This window comes from Andrena cerasifolii, chromosome 3, assembly GCF_050908995.1.
Source record: "Andrena cerasifolii isolate SP2316 chromosome 3, iyAndCera1_principal, whole genome shotgun sequence".
In the NCBI taxonomy this organism is placed as follows: domain Eukaryota; kingdom Metazoa; phylum Arthropoda; class Insecta; order Hymenoptera; family Andrenidae; genus Andrena; species Andrena cerasifolii.
Window position 1 is genome coordinate 23,483,798 of NC_135120.1, and position 21,858 is coordinate 23,505,655.

General features: G+C 43.1%; 2 protein-coding genes across 5 annotated transcripts in view; one reads left to right on the forward strand and one right to left on the reverse strand.

The window, feature by feature from the left end:
- Crp (transcription factor cropped) overlaps window positions 1-21,410 on the forward strand; it is a 232,696-nt gene extending 211,286 nt beyond the window's left edge. Inside the window, exons 3-8 of one of the 2 annotated variants that reach the window (XM_076807724.1) lie at window positions 128-278; window positions 1,491-1,756; window positions 1,845-2,299; window positions 3,139-10,151; window positions 10,376-17,278; window positions 17,344-21,410. In XM_076807724.1, coding sequence (XP_076663839.1) covers window positions 128-278; window positions 1,491-1,756; window positions 1,845-2,299; window positions 3,139-3,463 — 1,197 coding nt within the window. In that variant the 3' untranslated portion in view covers window positions 3,464-10,151; window positions 10,376-17,278; window positions 17,344-21,410. Of the gene's footprint in view, window positions 1-127; window positions 279-1,490; window positions 1,757-1,844; window positions 2,300-3,138; window positions 10,152-10,375 lie in introns of both variants that reach the window. The other variant, XM_076807723.1, reaches the window with a different exon arrangement.
- LOC143366592 (acyl-CoA Delta-9 desaturase-like) overlaps window positions 1-21,858 on the reverse strand; it is a 36,079-nt gene that overhangs the window by 7,020 nt on the left and 7,201 nt on the right. The gene's annotated exons all lie outside the window — the stretch shown is intronic.

Consider the following 21,858-nt stretch of genomic DNA (forward strand, 5'->3'; position numbering starts at 1 on the left):
GTACTTACGAGGTTCTTACGTGTACTTCATTACGAAAAGTGATCAAATGTTACATAAATTACTGGATATCGAATTTGGCATAATTAAACACTTCCTTCATTAATACATTCTGATATTCCTGTTTCAGGCTGCGATACTTCAGCAGACTGCCGAGTACATATACCAGTTGGAGCAAGAGAAGACACAGCTGCTGTCACAGAACTGTCAATTGAAGCGATTGGTGAACCAGCACGAGGGCGGCGATGTCCCGATCAAGAAGCGCAAACCGGACAATCAAGGTGAGTGTTTCACTCCTAAGTAATTTCACATTTCTGATCCGTTTTTAATTAAATTTTATATGATTCGATAGAAAAATTAATAATTCGAATAAGACTTTTGGATAATCAACAAGATTAGACATAGTGGAACTTCGAATGATTCGAACCAACTCGGATTATCCAACTATCTACGACAGAAACGACGTTAACGCTGACTTCTTCAGAACACGACCACGAATTAAGGCAATTATCGGTTTAAACAGAGCTCAGATTATGGGGGCCCCACTGTGGAAAATTGACAGACAAATTACAGGCTGCACTGTATAAATTTTCAAGATCTAGCATTGGTCTGAACGAAAAGTGAAGAAAGTGACCAAGTAAACAGGAAATTTTCTCCCGTTTTCTAAACACAAAGGATCTCTCAAAATATCAATAACCCCCGGTATACAATTAACTTACAATTCAGATAGTGTTATTTAACACTTACTATTAATTTATCAAATGAATTCCATTTAAATTGAATAAATGTTATCACTGATCAATTTGTAAAGTAGGAGAAATCTCGCGATTCTTGCCTAAAGAATTTTTTCGCGTTTCGTAAAATCAACCACGTCTGGAAAATTATACACCGATCAGTGTCACGATCACGCTACTAATTTACCCCCGTCATCAGCATATAACGCACCTTGCGCTACTAACTCATCGGAGCCATTCGTCGAGGAATTTTTTAATTTGCCCGCCGAAAGTGGCGTGGGTATTAATATAGGAGGGACGTTCATCATTTTCGCGAGAGTAATTACATTCCTGGAGGTCGGGCATCCTTACGCCGGATATTCTGTTCCGTCCGCGAGAGGGAAAAAGTCGCAACCCGATCAATGGGATCGAAACTTCGTTTACTCTCCTTCGCGGTGCCATTAAATCCTTAGATTATCGAGCCGCCGTGGATAGAAAGGGGGACGGATCTTTGCTCTGGAAATCATTACGTCCCTTCGTTCGAGCCAAATGCAACGGGCTGATTACGAAGTAGAGGCAACTGCGATTCTCCTTGCGTTTGCTTCCGTCGTCTTGCGTATCGGCGCACCGTGTGCGCCATCGTGAGCTTTCAATTAAAATTTCTTCGTCTCATCCTGCTACGAACGTCACGATGAATATTGGATCGAAGTTTCTCCGTTTGGGCGTGCTATGGGCGTCACCGATGAAACATGCAGTTAAATTACAATTTCTTCGTTCCAGGAGGTGTCGTGGTCAGCCTACCGATGCACGTTAGCGAGAGTGGTGACGAGGGGTTGGGCAGCATGTCCCCTGAACCTCTGTCTGTAATAACAGTGACCACAGATGGACATTCCGTGGCCAACAGCGAGGTGGTGGAGCTGAGACGACAGTTGGAAAGGGAGCGGCAAGCGAGGTTGCACCTCGAGAAGCAGATGAGAGCTATACAGAGCCAACTGTACCCGGAGAGATTCCGGGATAATCAGCTCATCACTTATCAGCCACACGAGGTACCGTCCGCTCTTCGATATTAAGTAATTCGTTGATCGTAATAGCTGGTTCCCCAATCACTGAATCTTGCCCGATATTTCTGCGCAGGTGATCGAGCACACGGACAACGTGATCGCCCAGGAGACAGAGGAAGCTGTCGCAGCTCTTCAAGTAGTCTCCGTGGTGTCCTTGCCACCGGTCGGCTCGACGCAGACGGTGGAGACGTCTAGTCCGGACCCAAGTTCACCACCGCTGTCGCCACAGCCCGCCGACATGGTGCCCGAGGATATCAAGGAAGAGGAGACGTGCCCTGGGAGCCCGAAGGTCGTCACGTTTCGTCTAACTCAGGCGTTCACCACGATCGAAGAGCAAACGACAGGCGACTCGTTCTCCTCGTCGAGCCGCGTCACGTACGCCTCGAGTACGGGGGATTTCAAGACCACCTCGCCCCAGTACATTACCGCCAGCCCAACCAGGCCGTTCTCGCCGACAGCGGAACCGCAACGGCTACCCAGCGTCCTCGAGGCGGCGATGAAAGCGGAACCGAAGGTCGAGGTCGAGAGGTAAGCGTCCCCATGCCTCGCCGTGGGATATGGAACGGGTGGAAGGGAGGTTGAAATTCAAGATGGTAGAGCTGAAAGGTTCTTATGGGGATGTAGAGGGTGGACGGGGATCTTATGGTTAATTGGGCCGACTGAAGGGAGTAGGGATAGCTGAGGTAAACGAGTTGTACAAATGGGGTGGAGTACATACATGTTTTAGTAAGAAATTGTAACGAATCGGGTGGAATGTGAAAGAAAAGATAGACGAGGAGGTATTGTTGGTATGGTATAGAGTAAGAAGTGGTGAATGATGTTTGTTTTACTTGTTTGGAGCAGTTATGGTCACCATTTGAGATCCTTGGAACTTGTACTTGTAGGTGTTCGTTATTCGCGAGAGTATGAAATTGGAGCCCTTCAAATCTAAATAACTAATAATCATTTGGGACCAATTATTGAGTCTAATAATGAGAATTTTTTTTAGAACTGTTTAAGTAATCTATTAACTGGCACAAAGAGTCAATTTATCCAGAAAATTTAACAACTACTCTCACATGAAAACAGCAAATATCTGATATTGAACCACGTACATTGTTTACTGTGAAAATAAGGTAACTCAGCTTTAACCATTCTTAGACACACATTTCTAGTCGCTTCTGATTAAAAAGCGAGCCAGTCGACAGGTGAATAGATCACTTATCAGCTCCAATTGTCCTTTACTTTCCTCGAAAACTCCAGTCACACTCTGCACAAGCACATAACCATGCCCAAGCTTGGGCCCAGCTGTGCACAAAATAACTAGTCAAGAATATCTGAATTACCAAGCCTTTCTAACAGACAAAAACCCATCGTTCTAATTGCAGGTTGCCGTCACCGTCGAACACGTTAGACGACGGCTCCCCCCAAGCGAGGCTGTACCTGGCGAACACCTCGCGACAGAACCTGGAGACGATCGTCGAGGCGATACGCCACCTTGAGGGTGACCATCTGTTCAGCGACGAGCCAGCGCAGGACGTGCCCCTCGCGTTGACCAACAAACAGACGGCGAACACGCCGGGCAAGTCGCCGACGTCGGCGACCGCGTCGTCGACGGCGAAGCAGCGGCTACTGCAGGCCGAGTTCCTCCAGTTCCACAGGCAACAGCAGACCCAGCAGCGTCCCGGCGTGATCGTGGTGAAGCACTCGTGATCGAAAGGCGCGACGCGATCAGTAAACTGAACGCGCTCCACGCCACGGCTAGCTCGCCTCCGCTCGAGAAACAGCAGTCCCCGTGTCGCGTCCAGGCAAGAGGAATACCGTCGACGCGTCACACGTGCACGTCAGGCGAGCCGGAGATCATAGACATAGAGACGAAGGAAGGATCGTTAAGCGACCGTTTTACGTTTGCACCCTAGACGCTCGAGCCGGGGGCCTCGTTTCCTCTCGAAGACGCTCGGGGAAGGCCTCCTTGCGTTCGGTGTTGCACCATCGACCGACGATAAGCCGTGATACGAGCGAGTCTGGTCGGTGTTTTCGTATGTTCCTAATGCCCGTTCATCCGCCTTCGTTTCGACCACACGCACCGAATCCGTGACCACGATCTCGCACGAGGACCGTTTGGACGATCCCTGTTCGATGCACAGGACGTTGCTCGTCGATAAGATCGAGGCAACGATCCAGATCGGCTGTTAGTCCGCGGTGGGTCTGGGTAAGCTCGAAACGAAGGTGGAAGCATCAAGTCGAAGAAGCTCGACGAAAGGATCCTCGCCACCGAGTCGTCGAAACGTCTCCAACCCCCAACCAACCCTCATGACCCACGACGCCCAACCCCTCGCCCATCCACCCGACGCCTCAAACCCCCTTTACTTCTTCTTGTAAATACCACCGGCACACACGTAAGCGAACCCTCTCGTTCGTGGTTCCGAGTCTCGTTTTTACGTGTGGCACGTCTGCGATCGCCGCGCCGACGATCCCCCGCGTTCTCCTTGAATCTCGAAGAAAGGATTCTCCCTCCCGCGCTGCTCTCCCGCCCGGTCGAGATCGTTCAGGGTCGGAACCGAACTCAACCCACCCAGCCACCACCCTCCACCCTTCCTCCCCGTACAACCCCATCTCTTCACCCTCCATTCGCGAATCGCGAGACAGCGAAGCGGGCGTTTCTCCTCGTCTTACGAGGCAGGATTTTCATTTTTCTAGACTTAAGCGACTTGCTACCACAACAATAATATTAATGATAACATTAATAATATTAATACTGATAATGATAATATTAATGATAATGATAATATTCCTAGACGGTAAGGCTACGTACAATGTATTGTACCGATACGTATACATACATACACACCATATATACGTATATACATGTATATGAATCCTCTGGCGTATATACACATATATGTACACGTATACGTGTATATGTGTATATGTATATATATACATATATATACATAATGAACATATATATATATATTTATATATATATATATATATATATATATAAATACTTATTTACGTTCTTTTTTTACATTGTTACGAGAATATAAAAATGGAAACAAAGAAACGAAGGAGGATATACACTTGACGACGCGAGGAAACGAATCACTTTTAACCGACGCGCGATGGTTCTTTTCTCTTTCGTTTTCCGATATTTATGGGGTTACCATTTCGCGGACGTTGTCGCTAAGAGAGAACGGACTATTCGACGAACAAAAAAGGAGACGTTAACCGAAACACACGGGACACATAACCACGACGATTACACTGGATACACAGGTATGCACGTATGTATATATGCGTATATATATATATATTATACACAGGGTGGTGCAGAAGGGGTTGGTCGAAATTTGAAAGCGTAGACCGTTCCACTTTAAGGATGGAGAAAATCATAGAAACCTTTAGAAATGTTTGGAAACGCTTTTGTTCGAGTTACAAACAGAATCGATATTTCTTTTGGCCAAACAAATTGCTGGAAATGGTTTGCTTGCTTAGCTGGCCTCACATCGACGTTTCAAAAACTGTAGAATTTATTAAAAGCAATTCTAGTGTATTTTGAATTTCCTCGTGAGAAAATATGTTACGGTTTCGGGGGGATTTACAAGTAAAATTAATTTAGCTGTGATAATCTCATCCGCGAAAAGTATCATTACCTGGAAAATCTGAAGTCTTGCCAGGTGTTGTTACTAAATTGTGTGGGATAGAAGTGACGTTTTTAACACAGAAAAGGGTCGCTCGTGGACTCCTTGTTAACGATCTTTCTCCACTCTTGAAGCGAGTATAACACGCTTCCGAATTTCGACCACCTGAATCGCCCTGTACGCACCGCATGCTTAATATTTGACACACATTAAGATGCACGAAATTGAACGAAGGAAATCGAGTGACCTTTCGTTGGGGAAAACGTTTCTTTCTCTCTGCAGGGCGTTCTCGCAGAAGCCGCGAGGGACGAAATTCCGTTTAATCTGTGCCAAATATCGAGTAACCCACGATACTTTTGTTCCTTCGTAGATGTAGTGGCGGCAAAATGACGGATCGGTGCGCGTCAGATGGCCGCGCGACGATCGTTCACCCCCTTCAACAATCGTCGGCGTGCTTTCGACTATTCGAAGGCCCGCTTAACGATTTTTTTCTACCGCGCGATACTTTTTTAAACGTACCCACCTTTTCCCCTATTCACCACCTTCTAACCGCCCGTCCCCCGTAAATCGTGGAACAAAAAGTCGAGACGCAGAAGGCTGAAACACCTAAAGGGGCACGAGCTCCGCAGGTGGCACACTCCTCAGAGACACTATCCCACCCACACCTCCAAGAAAAATCGTTTTCTACGCGACATCGATCGAGAATGTTTATCGTTAGGTTAAGAGACACGAGGTACGAGTGTAGCTCGCAGCTGGAAGATTTTTTCGTGCCTTTTCGAGGGGAGGAACGATCGATTCCGGTGGGTCGCGCGGGCCCGCGCGCGTTGCATCTTCTACTTTCACCTTTCGTTTCCGCTCGATCGGATTTGCCGGCGCGAGATCCCGGCGTCAAAGCAGTAGACCAACGTACATTCTAAGAGCGATTTCGGGATCCTGTCGATCCGAGGACTCTTTTCCCCGCGAACAGAGAGCGTCGATTGAGAGCAGAGACTAGCGAGAGCGTTCGGTTTCCGAGACCGATGCGGAAGAGCGTACGCCTACGGGAGGATTAATTTTAGGTAACTCGTTTAAGTATGTACGTAGGGAAGTAAGCGAGGCACGGATAGGAGGGAAGGACGATAAGTACAGGCGGTATGGTTAAGCGAACTTTAGTTAACGTTTAGCAGTTAGAGTACGTAGGAATTGTTAGACGAGTACACGGCGAGATACAACCAAGTTATTAATATTGTCTATCGGTATGATAAATGTGAACGCTAATCCGTAACTTGTACTGTGTGTATATACTATTTAGAGCGATGTTGCATACGTTATATACGCGTGATTACCTAAGGTACGTACGACGTCGAAAGGGGTGAAGCTTACTGGGGAGCAGAGGAGGGGAAGAGAAATTAAAGGAAAACGATTTTCCGTACCTAGCGTAATCACGATCCTGCGGATCCTCGTCGACGAGTAAGACACAACTTTTTCTACCGCGTGTTCATCGTTTTTCTACGATTTTCCATGCGACTCTTTCGTCCCGTTTTTTCACACCCCCACCTCCGTAGCTCGACGTGTATTTGCGTTGGATGTGACGCGACAGGTACGAGAAAGAGTTGAAGATTCTACGCAGTGAACTACAAGTCCGCGATGAAAGTGTAATTAAATGCGTCTTTGATATATATATCGTAACTTCGAGGAAGAGCACCCTATCGAGGGTGCAACCTACAGCAGCATCTCGATGTCGATGTTCGCGCGAGGACGCACGAGGGCCTAAGAAGTCGAGACACGAGTTTCTTCGATCGTTCCCGTGTTCTCGTTTGCGTTTCTTTCTTTCTTTGCCTTGTTCTTTTCTCACGACCTCTTGTTACGCCTGATTTCCGCGTGTATGCGCGCGATCCATCTCCTCTCTTTCGGCTCCGAATGCGTGATCACGCGTACAAGACGCTGTTCGTCCCGTTTTCTTTTTCTTTCTTTGTTTATTAACGTGCTTCTTGTCGCGTCGTCGCGAGGATGATGCGAATTGCGACGATGAATCGAGAAGTCCTCGTGATATGAGTTAAGAGTGAGGTTTTTCAGAAAATTGTGACGATTGTTAGAAGCTTCAATGGGTTTAATGAGTTAACTTTCTTTGTGGCTAGACATATCCATGGATCTAGAAAGTCTTTGAGTTTGAGATGTTTTTGGCCATCTTATTCTTTGGTGTAGAACTTTTGGCATTTACTGATCGACAATTTATCTTGATTTTGATTAATTAACGGAGGAGAGCTATTTTCTATTTAATTATACGAATGTATTATCCAAGTGTAATTTTCTTGTCATTGGAAGCACGAAATGAACGATATTAGGGAGCATCTTCTACAAAATTCCCATTATTTAATTGTTCAAAGTGATTCCTCCAATGGCAGGCTGTTGTCTCAGATTCCAACAAATCTAGTGATCGATAACGCTATCTTAACGCGTTACGAACGGACTTGCGAATCGCTATCAGCGCGTTAATCTACTATTTAAACCTTTTCTAAGTAAATTATACGAAAGAGTATTCTCTTTCAAACTAATCCTTCATTAGCGCGTCGTTATCGAGTTACACGAAATCGCTGATCCGTATTTAACGCGTTAACACCTGCCAACCAAAGCAACCGGCCTTAATTTCCCACTTAAACTTATAACTTTCTACAACTATATCTGAACATATCTAAACCCTAATTATTTCTAAGTTAAGTTTAAGGGAAGCCACCATGTAAACGTTCCTCCGACAGCTGCTTCGATTCCCAATCGATCAATCAAATTAACTTCACCAAAGAAACTAAAGTGAAATTGACCATTGAATCAGCTCGAATTAATACTGAATTTTTAAAAGAACGTCGTCCATTGTTCCAAAAATTAATATACACTCCTTGCGGAAATTTCCTCAAAGACCTCTCGTGGCAAGAAGCACGTTAAACAATTAAATATTCGAGCGCTTCCATAACCATTTGTGGGCAAGCGCGTACAATGTATACGAGAACGTTGCGCGCATACATCGCGTACAAATTAAAAAAAAAAAAAACAAATACACACACGCACGCATACGCATTTATACAGCATACTTTACGGAGCATTTAGGGGAAAGCCTTAACCTTCCTAAGAATCAGCGCGACTCGATCAAGTCTCGTTTTCCCTCGACCTTGTTCCCAGCTCTTAGGAACGATAAGGCTGCGCGAAGACTGTAACTTCGCGATCTGCTGCGTGGGTAGCCCCCATCGCTCTTCTTTGCCTGGTAAACCGTAAAGTCGATTCACGAGGGAACACGTGGAAGTGTATTTGTTCGCCGACGATGCACTAGCCGATAAAAATTCCTAATTCCACGGAATGAAAAATTATAAAACCCTTCGATTTCTGTTATTTATTCGTGGCCGGTGGTTTTCTACAAAGTAGCTCATAATTCGCAACGAAACACGAGTACAATGTCGTCTATCATTTATAAAGGACAAAAGACACATTCTTTCTCCCTATTCTGTGTGTGTGTATGTGTGTGGGTGTGTGTGTGTCTACTTTTTCTTTGTCGTTTTTATTATTTATATGGTAAGGGATTCAAGAATTCCTTCGCACCCTCCGCGTCTCAGGAATACACGTTAGCGTCGCCATGTTCGTTCCAACGCGTCGTTCGCCCCCGTACGTGGTCATCTTGAATTTTTTACGATTTTCTAAGATGTCCAATAATCTCGAGGTTTCTCTTCAACGAAACTAAGGAGGCTTCCTTCTCTCACGATTCTCGCCCACTCTTTCGTGTGCCACGTACGATAACGGTAATATGGGCGCGTAAAAAGAAAAACAGAAAACGAATAAAAAAAAAAAGAAGGAACGACGGATTTTCGAGTGGCGTTTTGTGTCGCGAACGGGTTCTATACACCGCGTTCCGTCGTCTTTCTTGAAAAGAAACTGGGTTTTCGAGCAGCCACTTCAGAATTCGACGTTTCGCCCGGTTAACAAAGCGGAAAGAGAAATAATAGAAAGAGGCAAGAATGGAGAAACCCTTGTCGCCGCGATAACGATGCTCGGTGGTTGTTTCGACCGAGGCGAGTTTTCTTTTTTATCGTTGACTATATATAAATTATATATATATATATATATTATATATACATATATAGAAATGTATATTACGAGAACAATGGCTCCTATTAACTTCATTACAGTTTCGTTGAGAAAAGATTGAGGGAAGGAAATAACTGACGGCTAGTTTGCTGAATAAACGCTGACTGAGTAGAGAGCTAAGGGTGTCGTGACACAGGAAAGGAAGGAGGCGGGAGACGGCGCGGCTGGAAGACGAAGATTAGCACGACGAAGAAGGAATGTTGAAAAACCGGCGGAATCCTTTTTTTTTAACGTTTAAGCGAGCGTGGCTGTGCGGATAGCGAGCGATTATTGAGAATCAATAATATAGAAGACGAACAGTTTACTGTTAAGAATCATTTCGATTTGTACCATTTCCGCGGCAAATGGCGACTGAAAGCCAAGCGTCTCGACCGTTCGCCATGGACAACGCGGATGGACGACTGTTCGCTTCGCAGTAAAACGGGAAGTGGACTTCTCTGTCATGTGTTCTCCATGCGGTAGCGCGAATGAACCATCCCCACGACGAAAGGAAACACGTGGGTTCTTCGAGTTCTCCTCCGCCCTTGAGCCTCGAAGTAAGAGACCGCCTGGCTCCAGAGGTCCAACAATCGTAATTATTTTTCTACGACATCGCGCTTTCGGTCGCCACGGGCTGGACACGGGAGTCAAAGCACTGTGCGTAGCGTGTAAGCCGTAGGACCAGGGCTGCACAAGGAGCCGTTTTTAGCGCCTAGCTGCGAGCAACCAGCCAAGCGTCGAGCTGTCTCTTTGCTAATGATAGAATCAGTGAGGAGAACTGCAGTAGTGTATGTGCGTGCTTGTAGACGCGTAGCGTAAGTGTACGTATTACGGCTGCTCGACGCTCGGTTGGTTGCTCGCAGCTAGGCGCTAGAAACGACTCCTTGCGCAGCCCTGGCGTAGGATGATAAAATTTGCGTGCGAGAATCGAGCAGGGAGGGGCGAGCGTGAGTAACGAGGAATGAGCGGAAATAAGAAAACGAGCAAAAAAAAAATGAAATAGCGGAATGTTTGGTAGAGCATAGCGAGCTGGTTCTGAAAATTTGTTTCCTTCTTCGAGAACAGGACTGAGTAGCGTTTTCAGGAGGGGCGCGAGGGGAGTCGCACCTCGCTCGAGGTGGTAGAGGAAGCTATGTCCGGTGTTATTCCCCGTGTGTGTTTGCGCGTATGTGTGCGTGTACATGTAATTTGTAGAGCGAGCCACGATGTTCTCTGAATTAACTCCATGAAGAAATACAGTTCATTTTCCTCTTCTTACGAAGCATAGACTGGTTGAAATCATCCGACTGCCGAAACTCCGCGCGGCCTGCTGCTGGAGCAGAGTTGGGCATCGTTCGCGTTTCTGATGACACGAGCGAATTTTTAATCGTCGTTTGCTTGGGAATTTAATTTTTTCTGAGGGCTGAGGGATAAGCACTTTCTGGGTGTTTGTCACTCGATTACTGTTGCAAAGAAATGTATCGAACGTGGAGTGTAAGGGGAGTTTGAGGTCAGAGGTAAAATTTTGAGTTGAAGTGTGAGGTGGTTTAGAGCAAAGTGGTCAAAGTTTTGGGAAGTGATTCTACGTTGCAGATTGAAAAAAATCGAGATTGAGGGTTTGAAAACGTCCCTTTGAATTATACACATTTCATTTAAATATACCATCTACAATTTCTCATCAAATTATAATTGTAATATACATCTTTTAATGCATAGTTCAAACAGCTCCCTTCTACTTCGCACTCAGCCTTCGAAATATAGACAATACAGATCTGTTTAAACCCTTCATTAATAATATACAACTGCTTACTCAACAAGTATTAATATGACGCAGTTATTACTCATTGCAAAACAGAATGAAATTCACTTTATTTATCTGCATCCGTCGACTTCGACCTCCACTTTCTCTTGCACCATCGAAGTCTACCGATAACACTGTTCACACAATTTATTAAACCAAAGAAAAGACTGATACCAAACACGCGACTCGTATCATGCGACTGAAAGCTTGAAAATATCGTCCCGAAATTCTGCCCAGCTCTGGTCACAGGTCGTGCCGTCGTTTTCTAGAGAGTCTTCGAGACGTTGAACCACCACATTATAAAGTCGGTTAAAAATCGACCAGGGAATTGCGCAAGCGACTATTTCGCGGAGAGCATTCGACGCATTATTTCTATTCCCTCGCCAAAAGGAAAACTAAAAATACGGTCGAGTAATCCTGGCGACCTCGACAGAAGGTCCAATTAACAGTGCGACGAGGGGAATGGAGGAGAGGTCGCGAAGTTTCACGAAGGGGACATTGTAACAGTATTATCTCGATAGGAAGGATGATTTTTGTTTTCTTCGTTTCTTTTTTGTGTGTGTAAATCGAAAGGCGCGAGAATCCTGCCGCGCGCGTGGATCGAGAACGACCCGAGTCGCAGTAAAACCTCGATCACACGGGTCAAAAGGGCGATCGAGGGGTGAGGTTTTTTCGTTCGTCACAGATTAACTAGCGGGGACGTTTTAGTCGTTAAGCGTCGAGTATATATAAATATGTACATGTATTATTTATTATTCACTCTGATAGTAGCCACTTATTTTTTTACGTTCTACGAGTTTTGTAAGCCTTTGTCACTTTTGTTCGATAGTTAGGACGAATTGCAAGAAACATGGCACAAGACAGTATATAATTTCTTGATCATGGAAATTTAACCCGAAACCGTCTGAATTTCTATTTTCCAACAAGAAAATACATAGTCGTTCTTCGTTATTCCGTAGTGACGGAGCATGGCGATTAATCCGAAGATTAATTTAGACAATGCCATTTTTTTATTTCATGGGGATGCCAAACATTCTTGGCAATCCTCGTCGGGTTCACATATTTTTTTATATTAAAGTGTACGTGACGCCATGGATGTTCGAAACGCAATGGTTTTGGGTTAAAAAGTTGTACCAGTGGATAGGTTTTTCTTCTATTGAGAAAATGAGATTTTTCGTTCGTTTCTTCGAATCGTGGCATTTTTCTTGCAGGCGTACACGAAATACTTGTTTCCCCCCCCCCCCCCTGTGTATTTTTTATTATCCGTATGCGTTCCGGTAAGGTGGGATTCCACTGTGGCGATTTTTCGGCAACGGGCGTTGCCTCAGTGGAATGGCATCTTTACGGACAGATACTGACGTGATTATCGTTACTAAGACTATACTATATTAAATCTCAGCTTTATTATTATTCACAATAAGACAACATACTATTCACAATAAAACAAACATAGCCGAGAACAACAATGGACTTTAAGTGTCACACTTTTCACAAGATACATCTCAGGATCCTGTGTGCGCTCAATTAGACTAGATTGCTAGGCAGGAATAAAAAGTAATTTTCATTTATTCGTAACGCCTGAATAAATATATACAACGTGGGATCGGTATGTCGACCGCATTGTAAAATTTTAATAACGAATTTCCTCGTATTTTTTGTTCGTCAAAAAATGTGAAACGATTAATTGAAATGTTTTGCCAAAAATTGTTTTTTAAGAGTAATGATATTTAAGTTTGCCCTTCAGCACTCGTTATACACTTGGGAATTTGCATTGATGTTAGATAAATGGTTAATCCTATTGTATTGCACAAAAAAGGAAAAATATATTCAGAAACTTGTTATTGAAAGTTTTCAACACAACAGACGTACTAATTCCACGTTCTTGTATATATTTATTTAACAACAGCAGCCACGATTTTTTCACAGTATCCTATTATAGTGCTTCAACGACGGCATTCACTGTTTAATTTTTTAATCACCCATGATTCAGAAGACTACTCGAAGAGGGGAATATTCCATTGGGGAGATATTTCGATCAAAGAAACACGCGAACGTTCATTGTATTCATATGAGTGGAAAGCGAACTGCCCTTTCACAAATCTGATGAATATTAAACGTATTTCACATTGCGACATAAAAGACGAGAAATCAGGGGGAAAAAAGAAAATTCACTCACAGGTAGCTTCGCAAATAAATTCGTAAAATATAAACAGTATTTAAAGAGTCGAATAACATTCGAAATAAAAAAGAAAAATTCGATTAATCGAGGTTTTACTGCGACTGTACCACGAGCAATTGGATTAAAATAGAAGTCTAATAACGGGTGTCGGGATAATAGGGGTTCCACTGCGTAGTCACAAAAGGCCCTCGAGCATCGAGGTGCTGCTGGGGAAGGGATGAAAATAAAATAAGGAAAAAAGAGATAAAAAAAATAGTAGAAAAAGTTCCTCAAATTCTAGCTACGTTTGCTTCGTGCATTTGCATTCCCGCGTGAAAAATGGAAATTGAAAGGAAACTAGGGCAGTCGACAAGGAGACGAAGAGAATAGAAGAGCAGAGATATAAAAGAAGAAATGAGGAATGCTTCTGCACGCAGTAAACGTTGCCTGGATCTCAAGAACAGACTGCCATTGAGTCGAACGCACTCGTTTCTAATGCCTGAAATGAAAAAGGAGGAAAACCGATGAAACAGACGCAAGTGTGAGTGTATGTGCGAGGACATGAGAGAGGAACGAGTGAGTGTCAGAATGCGTGGGCAACTTTCGTTAATAGTAAACGAAAATTTTCGACCATTACAATCAATTTGCTTTCATTAATTTCTCGTGAAGTTTCATCTCGTGTTTGCATCGCGAATATAGAATTCTTTCATCCGCTATAATCGATGGTATTATTTATTTCTGATTGTGTTCGTAGAATTAACTAGTAGTCTTGTGAATTCGAGAATCATTGGTTGAGCAAGAAATTTGGATTTCAAATCTGGATCATCAGCATTTTATGTGATTTGGATTTCTGTTGGGGGATTATGGTGGAGGAGCGAGTTCTGCGATGAACTATTGGCTTAAGTCTCATGGTTCTGGAATTTTTAGGGTTGCAATGGTTTGGTCGAAGTGGCTTTTGACGGTTCAAGTGTCTAATGTTCGTAGACGAAATGAAAAATCGCGCAGCGGTGAGAATACTGTCGTAACGTGCATAAACTGTTTTCCATAATTCTTTAATCTCGTAACTCTCGAGTTTCATTTACAATCGATATCAAATCCAAAACACGATTTTTACAGCACCTTCGGCACTTATTTTTCACAAAACTTTCTTTGCAAAAAGCTCGCGTGACAAAAAAGGAGAGAAGTAAATTAACACAAACGTATCTTTGCAAGGAAATAACAGAACTGCTGATTCGATTAAAGATCATTTATCTTCCTGTAACTTTCTGCGCTGTAACAGTATTCTAATCGGTATGCGAAATATTACTATAAGACTCTCGATTTTTTACCTTATACTCTAAGAAAAACTAAAGACAACAAAAGCAAAAAAAAAAAGAAACAAGAAACCGAGAGAGAGTGCGTGCGTGTATGCTCAGAGATTTAATCACTACGCGTCCACCGTTGATCACCGTTCAATGATCGATGATTTTCTGTCGAATTTACAGGGCATTTAGTGCCAATGGCTGTAGAGATAACGAGTAATAATCGGTATTCGATTGTTAGGTGGAACGCGCGTCGTCTAGGGATAGATAAGGCCAGGGAGAGAACGACTAGCGAATTTTTAACAGTGGAAACGCCGGACTTTACGCATATCTAGGAAAACTGTCATATTGATCGTCTCGGGAGGAAATCGGGATCGGCGAAACAGACAGAGGGATCCCAAAACTCCGATCGGATCGATCTCGAATTCGCATCTTCGTCGATTCGAACTCGAGATTGATCCCGTGCCACGAGAGGCTTCAGAAACGCTGTTCACCGATTTCAATTCCGTTTCGAGCGTGTTTCAAGTCTGGTTGAAATTTCTAACGTACGATTTTTCTAACTTCACACGATATTTGTAGTTTCGAATTTTTAACGATACTTAGGGATCTGTAAGCGACGCGAATGTGGCGACTCCTTGCGAGGGAGGGTGGGGAGGACCGTGGAATACGACGAATGTATTTGTCGAAATCATTATACCGGGCTTTGTAACGTTAAACGGCTGAGTACGCGGTAATCGCAGCGAGAGCATCTTCGCGAACGATTCTGTTTCGATTTCGAGCCCTCTATGTGGTCACAATACAACAGGACCAGCGTTTCTTATTTTACAGCGAAGGGAGATATTCGATTGCTAGGTGTTTCCAACACTTGTAACTGAAAACCTCTACTTATTCGCGATGCGTCGGGGATCGGGTCAGAAATATTCGGCTGTGATTCTCGGCGATCACTCTCCAATTCCCTTTAACACTTTACTCGCGGGCATTTCGCACTCACTTCCATCTTGGACTGTGGGAAATTAACATATTTTTCAACGAAGCTACTTTCTTGGCTTCTTGAAAAATTTATCTCAAATACGCGTAAACAGCTGCGACAATTGGAATTGGGATAATACGGAACATCGTCTGTGATCAGGGGACATCTGTCGAAATTGGAAATATGGAATGTTCCGTGACCCGCAGGTAAAGTGTTAAATCGTGCAGGACGCACGTGAATTATTTATTTCACATCGCACCGAAATGCAGATGTATCCTGTGACAATGTTAAGTGCCTAACATAGCAGTACGCACTGGATGTGACGAGAACGGTAATTTCTCGCGTATTGCCGATGTTGTTTCTTTGCTTTGTAACGGAGATTCCGACCCCCCGTCCCCCTATTTTAAATATGTAATTTTTTAGGTTGTTAGAGAAGGAATTTTTGTAGAAAAACACACGATAAATATGACGTAATTTAATATTTAATATTCCATATCAGAAAACTATTATTTTATCGGTGCCTCTGACTTACGCTAGTCGAATTAATTTAATTTTATGCGACAGTCTACTAATTTATAAAGATTGCTTGTAAATGACTTTTAGGCGCTTTTTACTGGTAAAGCCAGTGAGGTGTGCTCAAGACACGGAAGAAACGTTAAAGAGATCAGAGGGTGATTATTTCTTGCGAACTTGTGCCACGATAAGAGGGTTCAAAAGAGTTTCAAATCGTCAGAAGAAAAAAAACGTAATCACGCATAAGTTTAAATTTATGAAAGAACGAGGAAAGAAATGACGGGAATGGCGAGGGTGAAGGGAGGAAGTGAAAACATAATTCTCTGTGATGTATTCATATTGCTCGATCATGAAACTGACCGTAATCTGTACGATTATTATTTCATTCTTACTTTTTCTAACGATATGATTTTTAACCTATCCCTTCGCGAACTTCTGTCCATCGAATCGTGTACAAATATTCCCCGTGCTAGCAGAAGAGTAATGATTATTTAACGAGGACGAAGTAGCGTGAAACGCGGCGCGTTATTCGATGAAGATAATGAACAATCATTCGCGAAGTGAGAAATATAAGTAGGAGAAAAATAGTTCCTGTCGAACCGAAAAATTCTGTTTTCAAGAAAGAAAGAAGATATATGGATCGTTTTTCACGGAAGACGAAATCGAGGTCGATGTTAATTAATTTTCGCGCGTTCGATTAATTAATTTCACGAACGAACGCGTGAAAATCGAGGGAGAGGAGCAACATGCCAATTGTTCGAATCGTTACGAGGGGTGGGGCGGGCAGAGGGGGGCGAGGACGAGTTTCTCGAAAGAAATTAATCGACGTGGAAAATGTGGGGTTGAAGCCACACATTTTGATTATACGTAGTTAGAGAAAGGAGAAAGAAATATTTAAGGTTTAATAGTAGGGGAGGAATGATGCTTACGAGGGAAAGGAGCGACCTGTCTCTCTCGAATTTTGATATACTTTTGCTGGATGATAATCATTAAATCGGTGCTGTAGTATGCAAAACATTAAGCGCAGATATTAGATAATTTTAGAGATATAATTGGTTGAAATAATTCCATTTGTCTGTCGGGTTATTGTTCGTAACAAAAGACTTCTTTCCGTTCAAGAGTTTCAAGGCTCATCGAGATTTTTAAAAGCTTCTGGTTTCAAATAATATTCGAAGCCGTTCGAACCTTCATGTTCCGAATGAATTTATATTAATTTTCAGGTTAGAAGTTTGAGTGCCCTTCGCTAGTAAAAATAATAACACTCAAAGGAGACACATTGCAGCGTGATGAATTAACAATTTGTATCTCTGAAATTATCGAATATCTACACCTAATATTTTGCACACAGCAGCAGGAATTTGTACCACCATCCTGCAAAAGAGAGTCCAAATGAAATAGGGGATGCTTCCGAACCCTTCCCTCGTTGTATGCAACTGTTTCGATCTGTTCCACGAACTTCGCTCGCAACGAGCGAACACTTCTGTTCCGCGATTAAATATCGGGTGATTAGCGCATGATTTATCCCCTGAATATTCTTCTATAAGTTTCTAATCGTCGTATTTATGTAGCCTCGGGATCGATGGCGGGAGCAAAGGGGCAGTGCGAGCTTCGCGTCGCCTTGTCGATCCTGTTGCGATTTCTGACTTCTTTCCGTACTCATTTCTTCGACTCACAAGAATTAACGACGCACGCGTTTATTTATTGTCGTCGTTATTTGCACCCCTTTCAGCGAACGTTTCCTCGAAACGAGCTACTGACTTCCAGCGGGGTAACTGTATTCCGGTCATCAAAGTATTAACGAGAAGTCGAAACTGTTCGACGTAAAACGTAACGTTTAAGGGAACCCGAGGTATCCAAAAAATCGCGTTCATTCTTCGGATCGGTGGGAGAAAGATTCCACGGCGACGGGAAGCAGAAGAGCGAGCGCGAGATTAGATAGAACTAGCGTGCGATCGAAGAGAAAGAGAGGAAAAGACGACGAATGCGTGGGAAACAGAGTGAATGCGAGCGTGCGCGTATAACGGGGGTGAAAATGCTATATTCTAAGCGTCGTAATTATTGAGAGAAAAAAAAAAGAAAACAGACAAGAAAGAGAAGCGAAACACACCGACTGCACTGAAGCGACTCGAGCGAACCCTGGAAAGCTGGCTGACTTTTTATTGCGCTTTTCCACTGGCTCCCTTAACTCTTCCAGGCCCGCGAGTCGACGCGAGAGCTCGCCTAGCACTGACACACGGTATTTTATAAATATTTAAACGCGGGAAATAGTGTTCCAAGAGAAATCGTGCTAGTCAGGTGGGAAGAATAAATGTATAATATTGGGTGAGACATGAAATTTGATTAGACCGTGTACCCCTCGTTAACAGAGGAGAATGGTAAAGAGAAAACTTGAAAGATTTAATAATACTTAACGTCTTACGCTGGTATTTTTCTCGTAGATCGATGCGCCTGCAAATGTTTCGTGTATTAATGTATTAAACAATCAGTAGGTACCTAACCTTCTTCGGTATTTCAAATTTTCCCGTGAGCAAACAGGAAAAATATATGCAGCGTCCTCGTTCAAAATGACTTACACGAATACCTTCGAAACTGTTGATGTTGAAAGAAATTTCAGGCAAAAATTTATTAATGAATTAAAATGAATATAGTGCTGTTTAAAAAACGAAGCTGATCGTCACATTTCCGCTATACTTCCACCTACGAAAAGTCTGTGTACATCGGTATATACCTTCCTCGAAGTCGTTCAACTTTTGTCTGAAACCTTTTTTCGATATCCCGAAAAACACGCTTGCGAATAAAGTAGCACCATAGGAGTTAAGGCATTGTTAAACCCTTCAACCATTTCCCACCCCCCCCCCCCATTTCTGTAGCCTCCTAGAATTACATGTCTCACCCTACACAAATTAAACTGACAAGACGAATTAGAAGAACAACTATAATCGCGCTCTGATAATCGACAAAGTGGCGAGCTCTACGACCCTCGAAGAGTTAAGACCGCGTCCAGCGATTTCCCGTTCGCTCGAGTCGTTCGTTAGGATTAAGCTGTATTTGGTTACTACATCGACGGATAGAAGAGCGTCGATAGAAGCTCGGTGCGGATGTTTCGTGCAGACGCAACGGGTTCGAGGTTCGGTCGTTTTCAGATGCGCGGGGGCGTCCGAAACGTTTGCGTCGGTGGAACGCAAAGAAGGGTGGCGATAATACAGAGAGAAGTAGGTAGATGAGGTGATACGTTGCGCGTGAAAACGACTCGACTGTCGAACGTGTGCTAGTGGACGCAAGCCCGCGTTGTAAAGAGTACTATTCGAGATGATACGTTATCTAGCTGGATAACGTGTTACACCTATACGAAAGATAATTTATTATATATAAATAGCGTGTATTATTGTATAGACGGCGATGGAACGTTGCACCGCGTCGATCAGCAATAAGTGTCGTCAAGCAGGGCGTGTGGGGTCGACGATGTAAACGGGCGTGTCGCGAAGAGAATGAAAAAAAAAAAGAAAACGAAAAAATAGAGAAAAATAAGAATCCACGATACACGAGAAATAGATGAAAGATATATGCGCGGTGACAGGTGAAAGTGCAATGTTTTATTGTTACATGATACGTATTACTTGAGTCGCGCGATGCACGGAACGCGCCAAACGAGCAGCAGTCACCCTTCGAGAAAAGAAGTCTTCATACCATTTGCATATTGCTTTATTGTTATACGAACATTGTAACGGTACATTACGATTAAAGAGTAACAAGAATATTAAACGTGGGCGGCAACCATCGATAACTGTTGGCGATTTTCTGGGACGCCCTCGAAATTCCCCCGTAGGTTTTAGACACTCTTGCACAGCCACGAGACCATGAAGCTCGATCCTCCCTACATCGATGCTTTGCGACCAGTTTCGAAGTGTAATTTTCAGCAGTTATCGTTCCTTATTATTTACTGAATGGGCAATGGAGATTTCCTCCCTTCTATTTATAAGTCGTTCAGTAGTTTTACATTTCAAAGCACTGCCTGCTGGAATTCCTTTTGTGAAATTGTTGCCTCGGAAGAGGAAAGATCAGAGAACTATATAGGCTTTGGAACACAGCAAAGGCGAAAGGGGCGAAAATGGAATGCAAAGGCTCGAAGGTAGCGAAAATTGCCATTCCCATGGTGTCGAATCCCTCGGTTCAACTGCACTGGTTATGCCCACGCATTGATGTCACTGGTTCCCATCGGGCGCGCCATAAATCGCCAACAATGCGTTCTAAGCTATACATACACGCGATACATTCGCGTATTTACGAGTGCAAGGCATTTTAATTCATAGGAAGACGTTTTACTTTCTCCTTCTTTTTCTACGTACTTTGTATATTCCCAGGTAACCATCCATTAGAAGACGTTGTATAATTATCGACTGGTAAATAAGACGGAAACAAAAAAGATTTATTACGACTAACGTTCATTTTACTGTTAATCAACCAGATTTTATTGAGCCGAACGCGTCGACGTGGACGACCACGAGGAAGCTCTCGTTTTTCCACGACTTTCTTTGTGCTCGTCGACGTGGCGAAATTTCGTGACGATGCGACTCGATTCATTGTCTCGTTTCTCTTTTCCCCGTTCACCGGAATGTTTGAATGCGTCCTCGCAGCGAGCCAGAGATCATTTCCTCTTTGCCGAAATGGGCGTAAGCTTTTAATACTTGTCGTCGTTAGATCCGTTGTGCAGTTTGAAAAACGAATTCCTTTGAACTTCTCCTCCTCGCTGATTTTTTCCAATGATCGAGGTTGTTCGTCGATCGGTTAAAGAATCGAGTTGCATCGTTTGATAACATTATTGTCGTCGTGAAGATAACGTATAGTGAAACCTCGCAAATCTGTCGACGTTGGTGAAGCAATCGACCGGTTTCTTAGGAACTAGAGAGGCAAGGGATTGCGCCAATAGAGAAGTACAAATTATTAATGAGAGGGAGAGAAAGAGAGAGAGCGAAAGAGAGAGAAAACATTTAAAAATGAGAACAAGAACCGTAAATGCAAATAAAAAAAAAATGGAATCAATCATTCGAGAATGAGATGAGAATTGTGACCAATAACGAATGAGGTGTAACGTCTGATGTTTAGTTTCATCGCTTTTTATTCATTACATTTGATTATATTATTGCTTGTAATATTACTTCGAGATACCTTGAATACAAAAAAAGTAATAAACAATGTTAGCCTGTCTTTTGTCTTTCGCATCCGTAGATAATATTTCCTAACTTCCCCGAAACTCCAAGAACATTATTCGTCTTGACAAATCGTAAGGGTTGGTGAGTATAAGCGAAAACAAATTTGCCTCTGGTTTTTATATTATTATACTTTAGACCAAAGTTTGGCCTTTGACGATTTAGTGCATGGTAGATGGGATGTAGTTCTGAGCAACGAGCACTGGCTCTAAATTTGCTATAAGAAAAGATTGATAGGGTCAGGGGGGAAGGGGGGAAAAATTCAATGAACACAATTAGTCTGGTCCATTAAATCGAGTGTTTGTTAGGAAAATAGTATTTTTGTTAATATTAGTAACTTTGTGACTTTCTTATCAATACCAAAATTAAGTAAAAATATTATTCATGAATTATTATTGAAATTATTTACATGTACAGGAAATAATATTCATGAGTAATTGTTTAAA